The following is a 16,860-nucleotide window of genomic DNA, read 5'->3' as shown; positions in this document are numbered from 1 at the left end:
TTGTTTACAGATTTGTAAATTACTTCTATATAAAAATCTTAATCCTTACAGTACTTATAAGCTGCTGTATGCTCCCCAGGAAGTTGTGTAGTTCTCTCCAGTCTGACCACATATTTCTCTGTTGCCGCCGCCTCTGTCGATGACAGGAACTGTCCTGTCCTGAGCTGGGGAGGTGTCAGCAGAGAGCACTGTGGTCAGACTGAAAAGAACTACACAACTCCCTCTGTAGTATACAGCAGCTGATAAGTTCTGGAAGGATTAAGATTTTTATATGGAAGTAATTTACAAGTCTGTCTAACTTTCTGGCACCAGTTGATTTGTAAAAAAAAAAAAAAAAAATCATCAGTAACTGGCACTACTATGATGTAAAATTCCAACAATTAGTTATTGTGCAAAAACTTATATATCATTGGCAGCTAAAGAACTGAATATGTTGCATTCCTAGTGCAATTTTCCACACTAGAATACCACCTTAGGTTGCTGCTTTTGTCATAGTCATTTATACTAGACTTAACCTTTTCAAGTTCTTAAGCAATGCAAAAAATAAAAAAATTAAAATCTAATTTAATATTACACAAGTTCAAATGTCAATGATTATTACCCCTTGAGAGTTTGTAGTGCAAAGAAGTAATGTACACAACATGGCAGTCCCCCAGATAATGGTCCTCATGACCTTTGATATAAACTAATATCGTCTTGTGAAAAAGTGGGGTTGTCGTGTCCTTCCTTGGGATATGGTTTCCAGCTTACATCTTCAATTTTTTCAGCCTATGCAATACAGAAGAAACAACTATAATTATATATTATCACCAAATAAAATAACATATTAGGGATGAGCAAATAATTTTTTTTTTTTTACTATGTAGCTTATTTACATAATAGATGACAGTTTAGGCTGAAATGAGGATCTCCATTAAAGTCTCTATTTAAATAGGATAAATACATTATATGCCCATGAACAAGATGCCTGCGAAGCAAATACATAAAATTTTCATCTAAAATAAACAGTTCATTTAACTAATATAAAACAATGCAATCTGCACTCATGCATACATTTGTTTTAGACCCTGGAATGTTATTTAAAAGGAATCTGTCAGCTCCATACCTCTATATGGTCATAGTGATATAAAACTAACTGTACCTGTATTTGTTCTGACAGCAGTTAGTAAAGTTCTATAACTATTGCTTTTCTGTAAAGAAAAAATGTCATAGCAGTGGTGCCAGGCAGCAGCATGCACCCCTCCTCCCTCCCCCTCCTTAAACTGCTTTCACTGATTGACATGCACGACTCTGGAAGTAGATGCTGAAAGTAGAACCCTGCACATTACCTATGCAGAGCAGGGCAAAGAGAGGAGGTGTGCTGCTGCAACTCAGCTACTCCTCTATGACACTTTACAGCTTTACAGGAAAACAATGGCTTTATAACTTTACAAAACATCATCAGAGCAAATACAGGTGAAGTTAGTTTCACTAGGACCAATCTGCTTGGGGTCTGCAGCTCCATCTCGCCACATTGAGCTGACAGATTTTTAAAGTGTACCGGTTGTTAACTAAAACGTTTTACATAATGTAGACAATATCATTATATGTATATTTGTAATATACATTAGTTAAACATGTGTATATTTTTGTCCCTACAGCTATTGTCTGTGTGTCTCTGTGAGGAGTCCAAATACAGGAAGTGAGGTTGGACAAGCAGGGCTCTGTACACTGAGGACAAGCAGGGCTCTGTGCAGTGAGGACAAGCAGTGCTCTGTGCAGTGAGGACAAGCAGTGCTCTGTGCAGTGAGGACAAGCAGGGCTCTGTGCAGTGAGGACAAGCAGGGCGCTGTGCAGTGAGATCACGCGGGGCTCTGTGCAGTGAGGACAAACAGGGCTCCGTGCACTGAGGACAAGCAGGGATCTGTGCACTGAGGACAAGCGGGGCTCTGTGCACTGAGGACAAGCGGGGCTCTGTGCAGTGAGGACAAGCGGGGCTCTGTGCAGTGAGGACAAGCAGGGCTCTGTGCACTGAGGACAAGCAGGGCTCTGTGCACTGAGGACAAGCGGGGCTCTGTGCACTGAGGACAAGCGGGGCTCTGTGCAGTGAGGACAAGCGGGGCTCTGTGCAGTGAGGACAAGCGGGGCTCTGTGCAGCGAGGACAATTGGGGCTCTGTGCAGCGAGGACAAGCGGGGCTCTGTGCAGTGAGGACAAGCGGGGCTCTGTGCAGTGAGGACAATCAGGGCTCTGTGCAGTGAGGACAAGCAGGGCCCTGTGCAGTGAGGACAAGCAGGGCCCTGTACACTGAGGACAAGCAGGGCTCTGTACACTGAGGACAAGCAGGGCTCTGTACACTGAGGACAAGCAGGGCCCTGTACACTGAGGACAAGCAGGGCCCTGTACACTGAGGACAAGCAGGGCTCTGTGCACTGAGGACAAGCAAGGCTCTGTGCAATGAGGACAATCAGGACTCTGTACAGTGAGGACAATCAGGGCTCTGTACAGTGAGGACAATCAGGGCTCTGTACAGTGAGGACAAGCAGGGCTCTGTACAGTGAGGACAAGCAGGGCTCTGTGCACCGAGGACAAGCAGGGCTCTGTACAGTGAGGACAAGCAGGGCTCTGTACAGTGAGGACAAGCAGGGCTCTGTGGACGAAGGACAAGCAGGGCTCTGTGCACTGAGGACAAGCAGGGCTCTGTACACTGAGGACAAGCAGGGCTCTGTGGACAGAGGACAAGCAGGGCTCTGTACACTGAGGACAAGCAGGGCTCTGTGGACAGAGGACAAGCAGGGCTCTGTACACTGAGGACAAGCAGGGCTCTGTGCACTGAGGACAAGCAGGGCTCTGTGCACTGAGGACAAGCAGGGCTCTGTGCAGTGAGGACAAGCAGAGCTCTGTGCAGTGAGGACAAGCAGGGCTCTGTGCAGTGAGGACAAGCAGGGCTCTGTACACTGAGGACAAGCAGGGCTCTGTGCACTGAGGACAAGCAGGGCTCTGTGCACTGAGGACAAGCAGGACTCTGTGCACTGAGGACAAGCAGGGCTCTGTGCTGTGAGGACAAGCAGGGCTCTGTGCAGTGAGGACAAACAGGGCTCTGTGCAGTGAGGACAAGCAGGGCTCTGTGCAGTGAGGACAAGCAGGGCTCTGTGCAGTGAGGACAAGCAGGGCTCTGTACACTGAGGACAAGCAGGGCTCTGTGCAGTGAGGACAAGCAGAGCTCTGTACACTGAGGACAAGCAGGGCTCTGTGCAGTGAGGCTATGTGACACACTCCCAGCTCATACATAAGGATGACTGACAAGCCTGCAGCTTGCACAGATCCCTCCTTGTCCTGCCCTCACTTCCTGCATTCCGTCTACTCATAGAGACACACAGGCAATAGTTGCAGGGAAAATATTTTTTCACCCCAAAATATAAAAAAATGTTAACAAATATATATTACAAATATACATATAATAGTATTATCTACATTATATCAAGTTTTTGTTAACGACAGGTACACTTTGAATAACATTTCCAGGGAAAAAAAAAAAATTTTTGATAGAAAATAAAGATTGTTTTTTAGCACTTTGGTTAGGTATGCTACATTATTTCAGCAGCTATTGTGCATTTACTCCAGTTCTTTCTTAAAAAATAATAATAGTGATTTTATACTAGCTGAGTACCCGGCGTTGCCCAGTTTTTCCTTCCTAATCCTTGTTGTAACGTGTGCCAAGTTTCCTGTTAATATCTTTAACCGTTTGGACGTGATTGTGGAACATACACACACACATTGAGTTTTATATATATATATATATATATATACTAGCTGAGTATCCGACGTTTCCTGGTTTTTCCTTCCTAATCCTTGTTGTGGAGGAAAATCAACACAGGAAGCTTTTGACTTCATATCCCGTCCTCATATATGGTTGTCATTTCCCAACCCCATATCTCGTCCTCATATCCCGACCTCCTATCCTGTCCTCCTATCCCGACCTCCTATCCCGTCCTCCTATCCCGTCCTCCTATTCTGTCCTCCTATCCCATCCTCCCATCTCAACCTCTTATCCCGCCTTCCTATCTCGACCTCCTATCCCGTCCTCCTATTTCAACCTCCTATCCCGACCCCCTATCCCATCCTCGTATCCCGTCCTCCTATTCTGTCCTCCTATCCCGTCCTCCTATCCTGTCCTCCCATCTCGACCTCCTATCCCGCCCTCCTATCTCGACCTCCTATCCCGACCCCCTATCCCATCCTCGTATCCCGTCCTCGTATCCCGTCCTCCTATCCCGACCTCCTTTCCTGTCCTCATATCTCTACCTCCTATCTTGACCTCCTATCCTGACCTCATATCCCATCCTCCTATCCCGACCTCATATCCCATCGTCATATCCTGTCCTCCTATCCCGTCCTCCTATCTCGACCTCCTATCCCAACCCCCCTATCCCGTCCTCGTATCCCGTCCACATATCCCATCCTCGTATCCTGTCCTCCTATCGCGTCCTCCTATCCTGACCTCCTTTCCTGTCCTCATATCTCGACCTCCTATCCTGACCCCTATCCTGACCTCATAACCCATCCTTCTATCCCGACCTCCTATCCCGACCTCATATCCCATCGTCATATCCCGACCCGTAATATGTGCACCAGGTATTCAATTATCTCCAGCCACGGAAGTTATGTGGGAACATACATTTCCCATTGATTTGGATGGGACTTTAAACAAACACCCTGACCCTCACAAATGGGGGTAGTTAAGGGTTAAATTAACTATCCTATATTTTAAGTGGACATATAAGTAACATGTGACGAAGTATTATCGAAATATCTCCAGCCGTTTGGAAGTTATGCAGCAACATACATTTCCCATAGACTTGTATGGGACTTTAAACAAAAACCCCGACCCTGGCAAATGGGGGTGGGTAAGGGTTAAATTACCTATCCTATGTTTGTTGTTGACATATAAGTAACATGTGTGCCAAGTTTCATGTTAATATCTTTAGCCGTGCTGGAACACACTCACACACACACACTTTGAGTTTTAGATGATAGATAGATAGATAGATAGATAGATAGATAGATAGATAGATAGATAGATAGATAGATTTTACCTTATTGGCTTTAAAACAGCAGAACATGTCAAGTACACAATCTTGTCCTCCAAAGAGAAAGTCACGGTTTATATTTTGTTTCCATCCCCCTGTGAGATAGAAGAACGTGTTTTAGGGCAGGTGCCTACAATAATTCATAGTATGTTCTATATAGCTAAGCTGCATAATATACATTGAAGATCAACGAGGTTTGTGCTATTACACATCACCCAATATACATCTCTGCATAAAACACATAAACCATAACCTACTTAATAGAAGAACCTCTTTACACCTTATGTGAAGTGATACTTTCTGTTATTATTTACCCATATTCTTAATGTGGTTTAAACTTGTGGAAAACAAGAACTAGAACCTTTATACAGAGAAATGATAACATGGTGCTATCTAGTTATAATAATGCACATACCATGTTTTCTTATTGATGGACATGACACATTGTAACAGAATCTCTGCTCTGCTAAATCAAATTCCCTTCTTCTGGCCTGGTTTATTATATAAAATGCTTACACACATAGTAAGAGCTTCTTCAGAAATAGATACCGTATTTATCGGCGTATAACACGCACTTTTTAGGCTAAAATTTTTTGCCTAAAGTCTATGTGCGTGTTATACGCCGATACCGCCCCAGGAAAGGCAGGGGGAGAGAGGCCGTCACTGCCCGCTTCTCTCCCCCTGCCTTCCCTGGGGTCTAGAGCCCTACTGCCGGCCCTTCTCACCCCCTGGCTGTCGGGTCCGCGCTGCTGCAGGCCTCCGGCGTGCGTCCCCGGCGTCGTTGCTATGTGCTGAACGGCGCGGCGCATGACGTCAGTGCACCGCGCCGTGCATAGCAACGACGCAGGGGACGCACGCCGGAGGCCTGCAGCAGCACGGACCCAACTCAGGTAATTATGCCACCGGGGATGGGGGGAGGCAACGGGGCAGCGGCGCCGGCAATGGGTGCCGCTGCCCCTTCTCTCCCCCTGGCTATCGGACAGAACGGGCAGCGGCGCCGATAGCCAGGGGGTGAGAAGGGCCGGCAGTAGGGCTCTAGACCCCAGGGAAGGCAGGGGGAGAGAAGCGGGCAGTGACGGCCTCTCTCCCCCTGCCTTTCCTGGGGATGTATCGGGTTATACACGCGCACACACGCACCCTCATTTTACCATGGATATTTGGGTAAAAAACTTTTTTTACCCAAATATCCTTGGTAAAATGAGGGTGCGTGTTATAGGCCGGTGCGTGGTATACCCCGATAAATACGGTACTTATTTGAGATATTTTCTGCTCAGGAGGCCATTTAGAGAGTGTAATTGGGCCGGCTAGATTATCAGTAAAACAGTGTTCTAAACTTGTGTACTGCTAAACTCTCTACTCTCAGGCTCTCTGTATTCTCTATAAATGGTTAATGTAGAGTCATATACTGTATACAGACAGTACTTGTCTATGGTATATGAGACTAGGGAGACTTAGGCTGCATTCACACTTCATTTTTACATTACGGTGCCGGATCCGGCTGGGGTACGGGAGAGCCCGGTTTGCCCCTCCCCCAGCCGGACCAGCGCTTAACTCCATTCACTTTAATGAGCCGACCAGAGTCAAACAGTGACTCCGGGCGGCTCATTTTTGACCCATATATGAATCTTGGTTGTTGTGGCAATTTTTGACAATATTCAAAAATCTTCTTGGGAACCGCTAAAGCTACAGAAATATAAATCACTGTATGGGATTACACTGTTGTGTAGAGTCAGATTTGTTCATTTTAAGACTTTTGGTCACATGGTGTGGCCGCTATATTGGATTGCACAATATTCTACAAACATCTTCTCAAAAACTGTTTGTTAGAATGATGTATAATTATATTTAGATAGCATTAATATTAACGCGCAATATTTTTTAAATGTGTGTAATATCTACACTGTTAATTAAAAATTTGTTTCTTTGCAACAGGGTAGAGTACTCTATTGTGCTTAAGAATTTTTTTTAACATAAAGGTCATAGGTCACATGAGCTGGCAGCCATCTTGTTTCAGGTGACAATATTTAGTACTATATGCCAAGACATGTCTTTTTTAAACCATTAAAGATACAGACGTACAAATAGCCGTGTATGGTTACACTATGATGTAAATTCCTACTTGTTTGATGTCCTTCAACCATATGGTTTGACGGCCATATTCTAAATATTCACGGAATCGTGAAGTGCTGATATTCGCGGTAAAAATTAGCATTTTGAATATTCACGTTAAAAACTATAACTAATGTGCCATACAGTTCTCAGAATAGGTAAAACACTATGTACACAATCTACTAAAGAAAATAGGGTTAAATTATCCCCAAAATCTCGAGGAACCAGAAATAGGAGAAAAGAAGCCCACCTATAGAAACATCATTAGGATTTTAATTTAGTTTTTGCATTCAGTATCATGCCATTGTTACAGTTTTGCTACATACACAGCGATTAAGGATAATGTTTTGACCACTAGGTGTCACTGATGTACCACACAATGCTACAGTATATACTGCTCTAGGTAACACTTTCATTTGCTTTTCATAGCAAGGCAACTTTCACACTGCCATTATGACACGGTAGTGTGATAGCCGTTAGGGAGCCTGGGGAGAATAGCGGGAGAAAAAAACACTGCAAGCACCGTCTTTTTCTCCCGCTACTCCTGTTACAAAACAATGCCCGCCCGACAGACCCCATTGACTATTGACCCCATTGACTGGGATCCAAAAAGAGAGCTTAATGGCCCTTCTGGACAGAGTGCAACGGCAGGATTTCAACCAACGGTTTTCAACCAAATTTACTTTGTTAGAAGAATTACTGATTTACTATCAAGATGCGTATACCACAGGTTTACACTGCATTAAAAACTGGACGCCGACAACTGACTTTGAGATCTGGAGACTGGCTAGGCCACTCCAGGACCTTGAAATGTTGCCCATTGTCATGCTGAAAGACCCAGCCACGTTCCATCTTCAATGCCCTTGCTGATGGAAGAGGTTTTCTCTCAAAATCTCATGATACATGGCCCCATTCCTTCTTTCCTTTATCAGTCGTCCTGGTCCCTTAGCAGATAAACAGCCCCAAAGCTTGATGTTTCCACCCTCATGCGTAACAGTAGGTATGGTGTTCTTTGGATGCAACTCAGCATTCTTTCTCCTCCAAACACGAGGAGTTGAGTTTTTATCAAAAAGTTCTACTTTGGTTTAATCTGACCATATGACATTCTCTCAATACTCTTCTGGATCATCCAAATGCTCTCTAGCAAACTTCAGACGGGCCCGGACATGTACTGGCTTAAGCAGGGGGACACGTCTGGCACTGCATGATTTGAGTCCCTGGTGGTGTAGTGTGTTACTGATGGTAGCCTTTGTTACTTTGGTCCCAGCACTCTGCAGGTCATTCACTAGGTCCCCCCATGTGGTTCTGGGATTTTTGCTCACTGTTCTTGTGATCATTTTGACACCACGGGGGGGAGATCTTGCGTGGAGCCCCAGATTGAGGGAGAATATCAGTGGCCTTGTATGTCTTCCATTTTCTAATAATTGCTACCACAGTTGATTTCTTCACACCAAGTTGCTTGCCTATTGCAGATTCAGTTTTCTCAGCCTGGTGGTGATTTACAATTTTGTTTCTGGTGTCCTATGACAGCTCTTTGGTCTTGGCCATAGTGGAGTTTGCAGTGTGACTGTTTGAGGTTGTGGACAGGTGTCTTTTATACTGATAACAAGTACAAACAGGTGCCATTAATACAGGTAACGAGTGGATAACAGAGGAGACTCTTAAAGAAGAAGTTACAGGTCTGTGGGAGCCAGAAATCTTACTTGTTTGTAGGTGACCAAATACTTATTTTATACCAAAATTTGCAAATAAATTCTTTAAAAATCAGACAATGTGATTTTATGTTTTTTTTTTCTCATTATGTCTCTCATAGTTGAGGTATCTCATAGTTGAGGTATAATGAAAATTACAGGCCTCTCTCATCTTTTTAAGTGGAAGAACTTGCACAATTGGTGGCTGACTAAATCCTTTTTTGCCCCACTGTATATAAACACATTATATATATATATATATATATATATATATATATATATATATAATGTGTGTGCGCACTATACTAGTGTGCTCCTTTTTGCAAAATCCTGCATCCACTCCTGAAATCTATACATAGATAGATTCTTACCTCTACCCTTTTTATTTATTTATTTTTTGTATAAATAAAATGGTATATTGGGATAACTGGGAATGGTCAATTGGCTGGCAAGTTATCCTATGCATATGGTTACTTCATACTGTTCTTTAGCTGATATTGTGTTTTACTTTGCATTCTATATCTGAATGAAGGATTTATCAGTTGAATACATACCTGACAGAAGACTAACAATTATACCAACAACTAGAGTCACGAGGGTCCCCAAAATGCTGAAGTATAAGTACGATAAAGAATACCAATAATCGGCAAGCTGTGGCCTGACAAAATAGAAGAAAGTATAATGTAAATGGAATGTAAAGAATGTAGAATCAAACTCAACGGACAATTGTATCCCCGATTGAATAATTCTACTGCAATTTGTTAGACAGACGCAAAGCCATTAGTAATAAATGGAATTACAAACATAAAAGCAAAACTAAATGTAACTAATGGTATTATCTCACCTCTCACTGGCTTCAGCTTGTGCTGCTGAGACTATCATGGTTATTGCCATTTCTGTAACAGATGTGATGTTCACTGAATCACTGGAATTACAATAGGCAGTGGAAAGCGGCAGGGGTCTACTTCTCTCAGGCAATGGGGGGTAGATCTGAGCCCCTATTCCAGCCCATAAGGACACAGCAAATCCTACAAGAAGCCCCACAATCGCTCCCTGAAAATGACAATTTAGGGATAAACCAGATTAGAATGACGAGCTTGTTCCTGAGTAGTAAGCTCCTAAATATAACCAAGTGTTTCCCAACCAAGGTGCCTCCAGCTGCCTTTGGCTGTCCGGGCCTGCTGGGAGTTGTAGTTTTGCAATAGCTGGTGGCACCCTGGTCGGGAAAACTGATGTAACATATCAGCCAGCACAGACCCAGTTCTACCTAAATAATGTGCATAGTATTTGTATAAAACAGCAGCTATAATTTTGGAGCTGCTCCTGCATACATTGAAATTGTAATACCTAAAAGGAAAAGTCATGGATTTACGGAAATCACAGGATCGGTAGACATGTTAATGATATGCAAATGATAAAATTGGGAACTAAATATTCAAAACATCTCAATTTATTGATTGCGTATGAGCACCACGACAAGTTTTGGCATGCTAAATGTGGTTATTAATGGTCTGACTAATGTTCTGCCACGCTGAATGCCCTTGGGCACACAATCATCTTGATCCACTGCTGGTTGCTCTCTTGAAATAACCAACTTATGATGCTGCAGATGTGCTTGATGGGAGACAGGTCCGGAGATGCTGCTGGCCATTATAGCACGTTTAGGTCACGCAGATGTGCTTGATGGGAGACAGGTCCGGAGATGCTGCTGGCCATTATAGCACGTTTAGGTCACACAGGCTGCTCACAGTAGCACGAGCAAAATGCTGCATTGTTTTGTCATGTTGAAAAACAGCCTTGGGCCACATACCACTGGTTCCACGACCAAATCAATTTAATGCTGAGCTGATTCAGAGGTAGCAGTCACAGCAAGGCCCTGATGTCTAAAGGGGCCCCATAGCACATCTGCCACATAAGAGACCAGTATTATAATTGGCAGATTTGGCATGGGGGCCCAGAAGCTACAAGTTCCCCCTCTGCACCACACACTATAATTAGGATCTGTGTGAGGTTCTCATGTGTTGCCAATGTGGTCTCCAGACCAATCTTTGGCTATGACTAAATCTGAGACAAAACCAGAATTTATTACTGAAAAGGATAGACCTCCATTTCAGCCTCCATTGCTGTCTTGTTCTGCACCATGATAGGCTTTGAGAGAAGAGGCAAGAGGTCAATGGATTGCACCGGGTGATACCACCAGGGGCAAGATCAGCTGGGTGGCTGCCTGGCTGTGCCACCTGCCCTGTGTAAAAGCGATGTTCTTTCCTCACAAGCTGCTGTCACTGTGGCCGGGCTGCAATACAGGGTTGGGTGGTGTGAGCAGATTGGGTGAAGAGACTGAAGGCTAAGGATGTGGCATGAGCATACATAAGAGTCTAAGAGGGTAACTGAGGAGTCTATAAAAAAGAGAAACAGAGGGGTCTGTAAGGGGGAGACAAGTCTGTAAGTGGAGACCAAAGGGTCTGGAGGGGGCAGAAGAGTCTGTACAGGGGAGACAGATGGGTGTGGAGGGTTGGACAAAGGGGGTGCAGGTGGAAGACAGAGGGATCTGGGGAGGCATTGGGTCTGTAAGTGGAAAACAGAGGGGGTGTAAGGGGAGACAGGGGTGTGTGGAAGATTGACAGAGGGGTCTGGTTGGGACAGTTCGGTCTGTAATGTGGAGACAGAGGGGTGGGGAGCAGAGAAGTGTAGGTGGAAAAAGGGGTCTGGGGGAGGATGGAGGGTTCTGTTGGGGGGGGGGGGGTTACAATACAGGAGTAGGATTTAGACAAAACAGAAGTGTGTGCCAGTTTTATATTCAGGTGCACAGTGTGTGTCAAGGTTATTTTCAGGTGCACAGTGTGTGTCAGGGTTATATTCAGGTGCACAGTGTGTGTCAGGGTTATATTCAGGTGCACAGTGTGTGTCAGGGTTATATTCAGGTGCACAGTGTGTGTCAGGGTTATATTCAGGTGCACAGTGTGCGTCAAGGTTATTTTCAGGTGCACAGTGTGTGTCAGGGTTATATTCAGGTGCACAGTGTGTGTCAGGGTTATTTTCAGGTGCACAGTGTGTGTCAGGGTTATATTCAGGTGCACAGTGTGTGTCAGGGTTATATTCAGGTGCACAGTGTGTGTCAGGGTTATATTCAGGTGCACAGTGTGTGTCAAGGTTATATTCAGGTGCACAGTGTGTGTCAAGGTTATTTTCAGGTGCACAGTGTGTGTCAGGGTTATATTCAGGTGCACAGTGTGTGTCAGGGTTATTTTCAGGTGCACAGTGTGTGTCAGGGTTATATTCAGGTGCACAGTGTGTGTCAGGGTTATTTTCAGGTGCACAGTGTGTGTCAAGGTTATATTCAGGTACACAGTGTGTGTCAGGGTTATATTCAGGTGCACAGTGTGTGTCAGGGTTATATTCAGGTGCACAGTGTGTGTCAGGGTTATTTTCAGGTGCACAGTGTGTGTCAGGGTTATATTCAGGTGCACAGTGTTTGTCAGGGTTATTTTCAGGTGCACAGTGTGTGTCAAGGTTATATTCAGGTACACAGTGTGTGTCAGGGTTATATTCAGGTGCACAGTGTGTGTCAGGGTTATATTCAGGTGCACAGTGTGTGTCAGGGTTATTTTCAGGTGCACAGTGTGTGTCAAGGTTATATTCAGGTGCACAGTGTGTGTCAGGGTTATATTCAGGTGCACAGTGTGTGTCAAGGTTATTTTCAGGTGCACAGTGTGTCAGGGTTATGTTCAGGGGCATAGTGAGTGTCAGAGTTAAATTCAGGTGCACAGTGTGTATCAGGGTTATGTTCAGGTGCACAGTGTGTGGCAGTTTTATATTCAGGGGCAGTGTGTGGCAGGGTTATAGTCAGAGGATACAGTGTGTGTGTGTGTGTGTGTGTGTGTGTGTGTGTGTGTGTGTGTGTGAGTGTGTGGTCACCCAGTATAGAATATAGTATTCTGCCCATCCTGTGTGGCAGATGTTGCCTTCAGTGTCCATCTTGGGTCCACATTACTCAGGACTCAATATGCCTTAAAGGGGTCTTCCACTGGCCAGTGTTCCTGTTGCATTCGGAACATTTAGTTCCGAATGCCGTACGCGTTCTGCGGGGGTCTGCCATGCCCCCTCATGCCGTTAGGCCATGCCCCATCAATGTAAGTCTATGGGAGGGGTGTGGTGTCTGTCACACCCCCTCCCATACACTTGCATTGAGGGGCATGGCCTGATGTCACGTGGGGGCATGGCTGACCCCCGCAGAACACGCACAGCATTTGGAAGTAAATGTTCCGAATGCAGCAGGAACACTGGCCAGTGGAAGACCCTTTTAATGTTATGCCATTGTGGTGTCCCGGTACAGGACCATGTCCTGTCCCTTGTCTAAAGTCCCCTCAGCTAGAGTCCCTCCATTCATATAGGGCTCTCCTGCAGGGCTTACCCTCGGTCGCCTCATGTAAAGTCTGTTTATATTTAATGTGTGTGTAGAAAATATATGTACAGGACCTTAGTGGTTACATGATGTACGGTTGTGATGTGTAAAATGTTCAAGGACCTTAGAGGTCATGTGATGTACCCAGAGTTCACTGGGTTCATAACTTACAGGTTTGCTGACCAATGAGCTTAGTCCAGCCCCTTATTATATAAAGGGCTGTAGTCTGTAGATTCACTCTCTTGTTCCTGCACTACAGAAGCACAAGCATCTCATCAGCATCAATTCAATTCAACTAGGCCCAAAGCCTAAGAACCTGCAGCCACGAAACATGAGTTACTCAAAGCTCCATCTATCAAATCCTGTGTGACTACTTCCAGCTCAAATCTTCTAAATTAGTAGCACAGTGGCCTGCATAAAAGCTCATTACTTCAAAGTCCCAGCAAACCTGTGAGGAACCTGTATCCCAGTTCACTCTTAAGAGACTGTTATGTTAAAGACTGTTTCATAAATTCCGCAAGTAAAGTTTCTTCAGTTTATTCCTAAAATCTGCTGTGGACATTCCATTATTTTTCCTGCCATTTGTGGGATGGTTGGTGGTAGGAACATTACTATTGAGGAAACCGCACCCTGGCGTCATTACATTCAAGGGTTAATACCACCAGACCCTACACTACCACTGCAACACCCCAGTCACCGTTACTCTCCCGACACCACACTATGGTTAATGTATTGGCATTTTCATGTATTGGCATATGTACCTGTTGCTTTAAGCCTGTTAAAACCTGTTGTTAGGGGAGTGTGCATGTGGTAAACCAGGTGACTTGTCAGCCCAATGGAGATCCTCCAAATTTGCCCCTTATATAGTGTGGTAGGAGTTCAGAGTTCAGTGTTAGCTGAGGTACAGTTTGGAGACAGTCTGAAGAGAGATTGTGAAGTGTTATGAGGAGGCCTCAAGAGTAATCCTGAAACCATGCATCTTCTAAAGCAAATCCCCTGCGCCAGGTGAACGTCAAAGCCTAGCGGCCGGTAAGCACTAAATTCCCAGGGATCCAAGTCAGTCTAAATCAGTCATACAAGTAAGTCAATCAAGTTACTAAAGTCCTCGTGGGTTGCCATACAGCAAGTCAGTCATATACAGCACAATCAACTACAAATCCCAGCAAGCTGATAAGCTTCCAAGGTTTACCCTGCACCTCCCTTTGTACCAATCTGAGCTGTAACAGGTTTTACCATCTATTCTTCCTCAGTAAAGTCAGTTTATCCGTAACCTTGCGTCAGAGTATTTATTGCCCTGTGCCTGGCCCAGGAGAAGCTGGGTCAACCTCGGACAGTGTATAGGCTATCCGTGCCCTGGCATCACAAAAAGGTTAATTTGCACATGCCATCACCCGACACCACATTCAGGTGTACAGTTTGTGCCAGGGTTATATTCAGGTTATATTCACAGTGTGTAGCAGTTTTATGTACAGGGGTACAGTGTGTAGCAGTATTATATTGAAGGGCAGAGTGTGTGGAAGTATTCAGAGAAAAAGTAAGTATTGTATGCAGCAGGGGTATAATGTGTATCAGGATAATTTTCAGGTACAGTGTATGACCGTTTTTAAGGCACAGTATATGACACGAATATATTGAGGGACAAAGTGTGTGGCAGTATTCAGCAGAACAGTATGTGCCAGTATTGTATTTAGGGGCACAGCATGTGGCAGTATTCAGCGGAACAGTGTGCTGTGGTATTATATTCAGGAACACAATGTGAAGCAGTATTATATTCAGGAGGATAGTGTGTGGCAGCATTGTTATTTTAAGGGACACAGTGTGTGGCAGTATTGTATTTAGAGGCATAGTATATGGCAGTATTCAGTGGAACAGTGTGTAGCTGTATAATATTGAAGAGAACAGTGTGTAGCAGTATTATATTCAGGAGCTATACACTCCTGTGTGTGGCCGTATTATAATAAGGGGCACAGTATGTTGCAGTATTCAGCAAAACAGTGTATGGCAGTATTGTATTCAGTGGTGCATTGTATGGAGCTGTTGCTTTTAGGGAATAGAGTGTGATCTACAGCCACCTTCTTTGAGACGGGTAAAAAAAATAATTTGTGTCGGGGTGTAGTTACACCATTTTCTACCACATCGGGTTACACTAACCCTATCTATGCCACTGATCTGTAGTTGTATTGTGCAAGAGCATTTTCATGATACTGTATGTGTAAACACTGTTCGACACCCTAGGCTTGATATGTGACATCTTATTTTACTTGCAATACAGAATGAATCACTATGCTCTATTCTTCTAATCTGATTCGTCTGTGCAGAGGTTCATCTCTGTGTACCTCTTGCTTTTATTACAGTTCTTCATTGGTCTCCCAATCACTGTGACACGCAGTGTTAAACAGTGCTGACATCTTGGCCTATAAGAAATTTGCTGGAGTAATAAACCACGGTCTCTCTTTTTGAGTATTCTGTTCCTCTCAGTTTGTTACAAGTGGTAATAGCTGGCACATTGATGAACAGAAGGCATTAAACAATCCTACTGTACTGATTTGAGGTTTCACGTGGCTGAAAAAATTTGCTTTACCATTGAAACCCCTCCCACATGGCACAGAACAGAGCTTTGTGCTGTAAAATGTGATCATTTGTAGATCTTAACGATCGATTGAAATAACCTTATAGCTTGTCCTTCTTGTTGTTGCAATTTAAATGTTGACGAGTGTATAGGAAACTGTATAAAAGGCAATATTTATTTTATTTATATTATTTATAAATAACATTTGCTACCTTTGACACTTTTAAGACAGATTTTCTTGAATTAATACTCACCAAAGGATTGCAGAATGGTAAAAACATTCCTAAGGAAAACAAGCCAAGAAGGGGTCCCCCAACCATAGCAAATATAGACAGGGCTGCCTAGGGGTTACAAGGAAAAATGTTAATTATATAGACATTACTGAGCTATGGCTATAAACTAATAAAATATGTATAAAAAAATATAGCAGGAAATTTAAATCCCCTAAGTTAATATGACTTTCCTGAAGCTTTAAAGGTGGGAAAAAATGGGATTTTTTTTTTAATCAACTGGTGCCAGAAAGTTAAGCAGATTTGTAAATTACTTCTGTTAAAAAAAATCTCAATCCTTCCAGTACTCATCAGCTGCTGTATGCTCCACAGGAAGTTCTTTTCTTTTTGAATTTCTTTTCAGTCTGACCACAGTGCTCTCTACTGACATCTCTGACCATGTCAGGAACTGTCCAGAGTAGGAGCAAATCCCCATAGCAAACCTCTCCTGCTCTGGACAGTTCCTGGCATAGACAGAGGTGTCAGCAGAGAGCACTGTGGTCATACAGAAAATAAATTAAAAAATAAAATAATTTCCTCTGTAGTATACAGCAGCTAGCAAAAGGTTTCCTGCTAAGCAGCAGAAGGTGGGCCAGAATGTGGGGTACCATCCCCTTTCCAGCTGATCTATTAACAGTAATACATACAGTGATACATACAGCATCATTGTCTTATTGTTCAGTGAGTGGAGCAGGGGACTCCTCTCAGACTTACAACATTTCTCTGTTACTCTTTGCTGTTTAGGTTGGGCA

At 44.0% G+C, this 16,860-nt stretch overlaps 1 protein-coding gene across 2 annotated transcripts in view; it reads right to left on the bottom strand.

Moving 5' to 3' along the window:
• Positions 1-273: 273 nt before the first annotated feature.
• The window catches only part of LOC130367021 (sodium-coupled monocarboxylate transporter 1-like), a 77,751-nt gene continuing 61,164 nt past the window's right edge, over positions 274-16,860 (bottom strand). For both annotated transcript variants that reach the window (XM_056569401.1, XM_056569402.1), the window contains exons 11-15: positions 16,094-16,180; positions 9,713-9,921; positions 9,423-9,526; positions 5,075-5,163; positions 274-768 (exon numbers count right to left, since the gene is read on the bottom strand). In XM_056569401.1, the coding sequence (XP_056425376.1) occupies positions 667-768; positions 5,075-5,163; positions 9,423-9,526; positions 9,713-9,921; positions 16,094-16,180 (591 nt within the window). In that variant the 3' untranslated portion in view covers positions 274-666. The remainder of the gene's footprint in view (positions 769-5,074; positions 5,164-9,422; positions 9,527-9,712; positions 9,922-16,093; positions 16,181-16,860) is intronic.

Source organism: Hyla sarda, chromosome 4, assembly GCF_029499605.1.
Source record: "Hyla sarda isolate aHylSar1 chromosome 4, aHylSar1.hap1, whole genome shotgun sequence".
NCBI classification, from domain to species: Eukaryota; Metazoa; Chordata; class Amphibia; order Anura; family Hylidae; genus Hyla; species Hyla sarda.
Note: the sequence above shows the minus strand (reverse complement) of the source record. Positions and strands in the feature narration are given on the sequence as shown.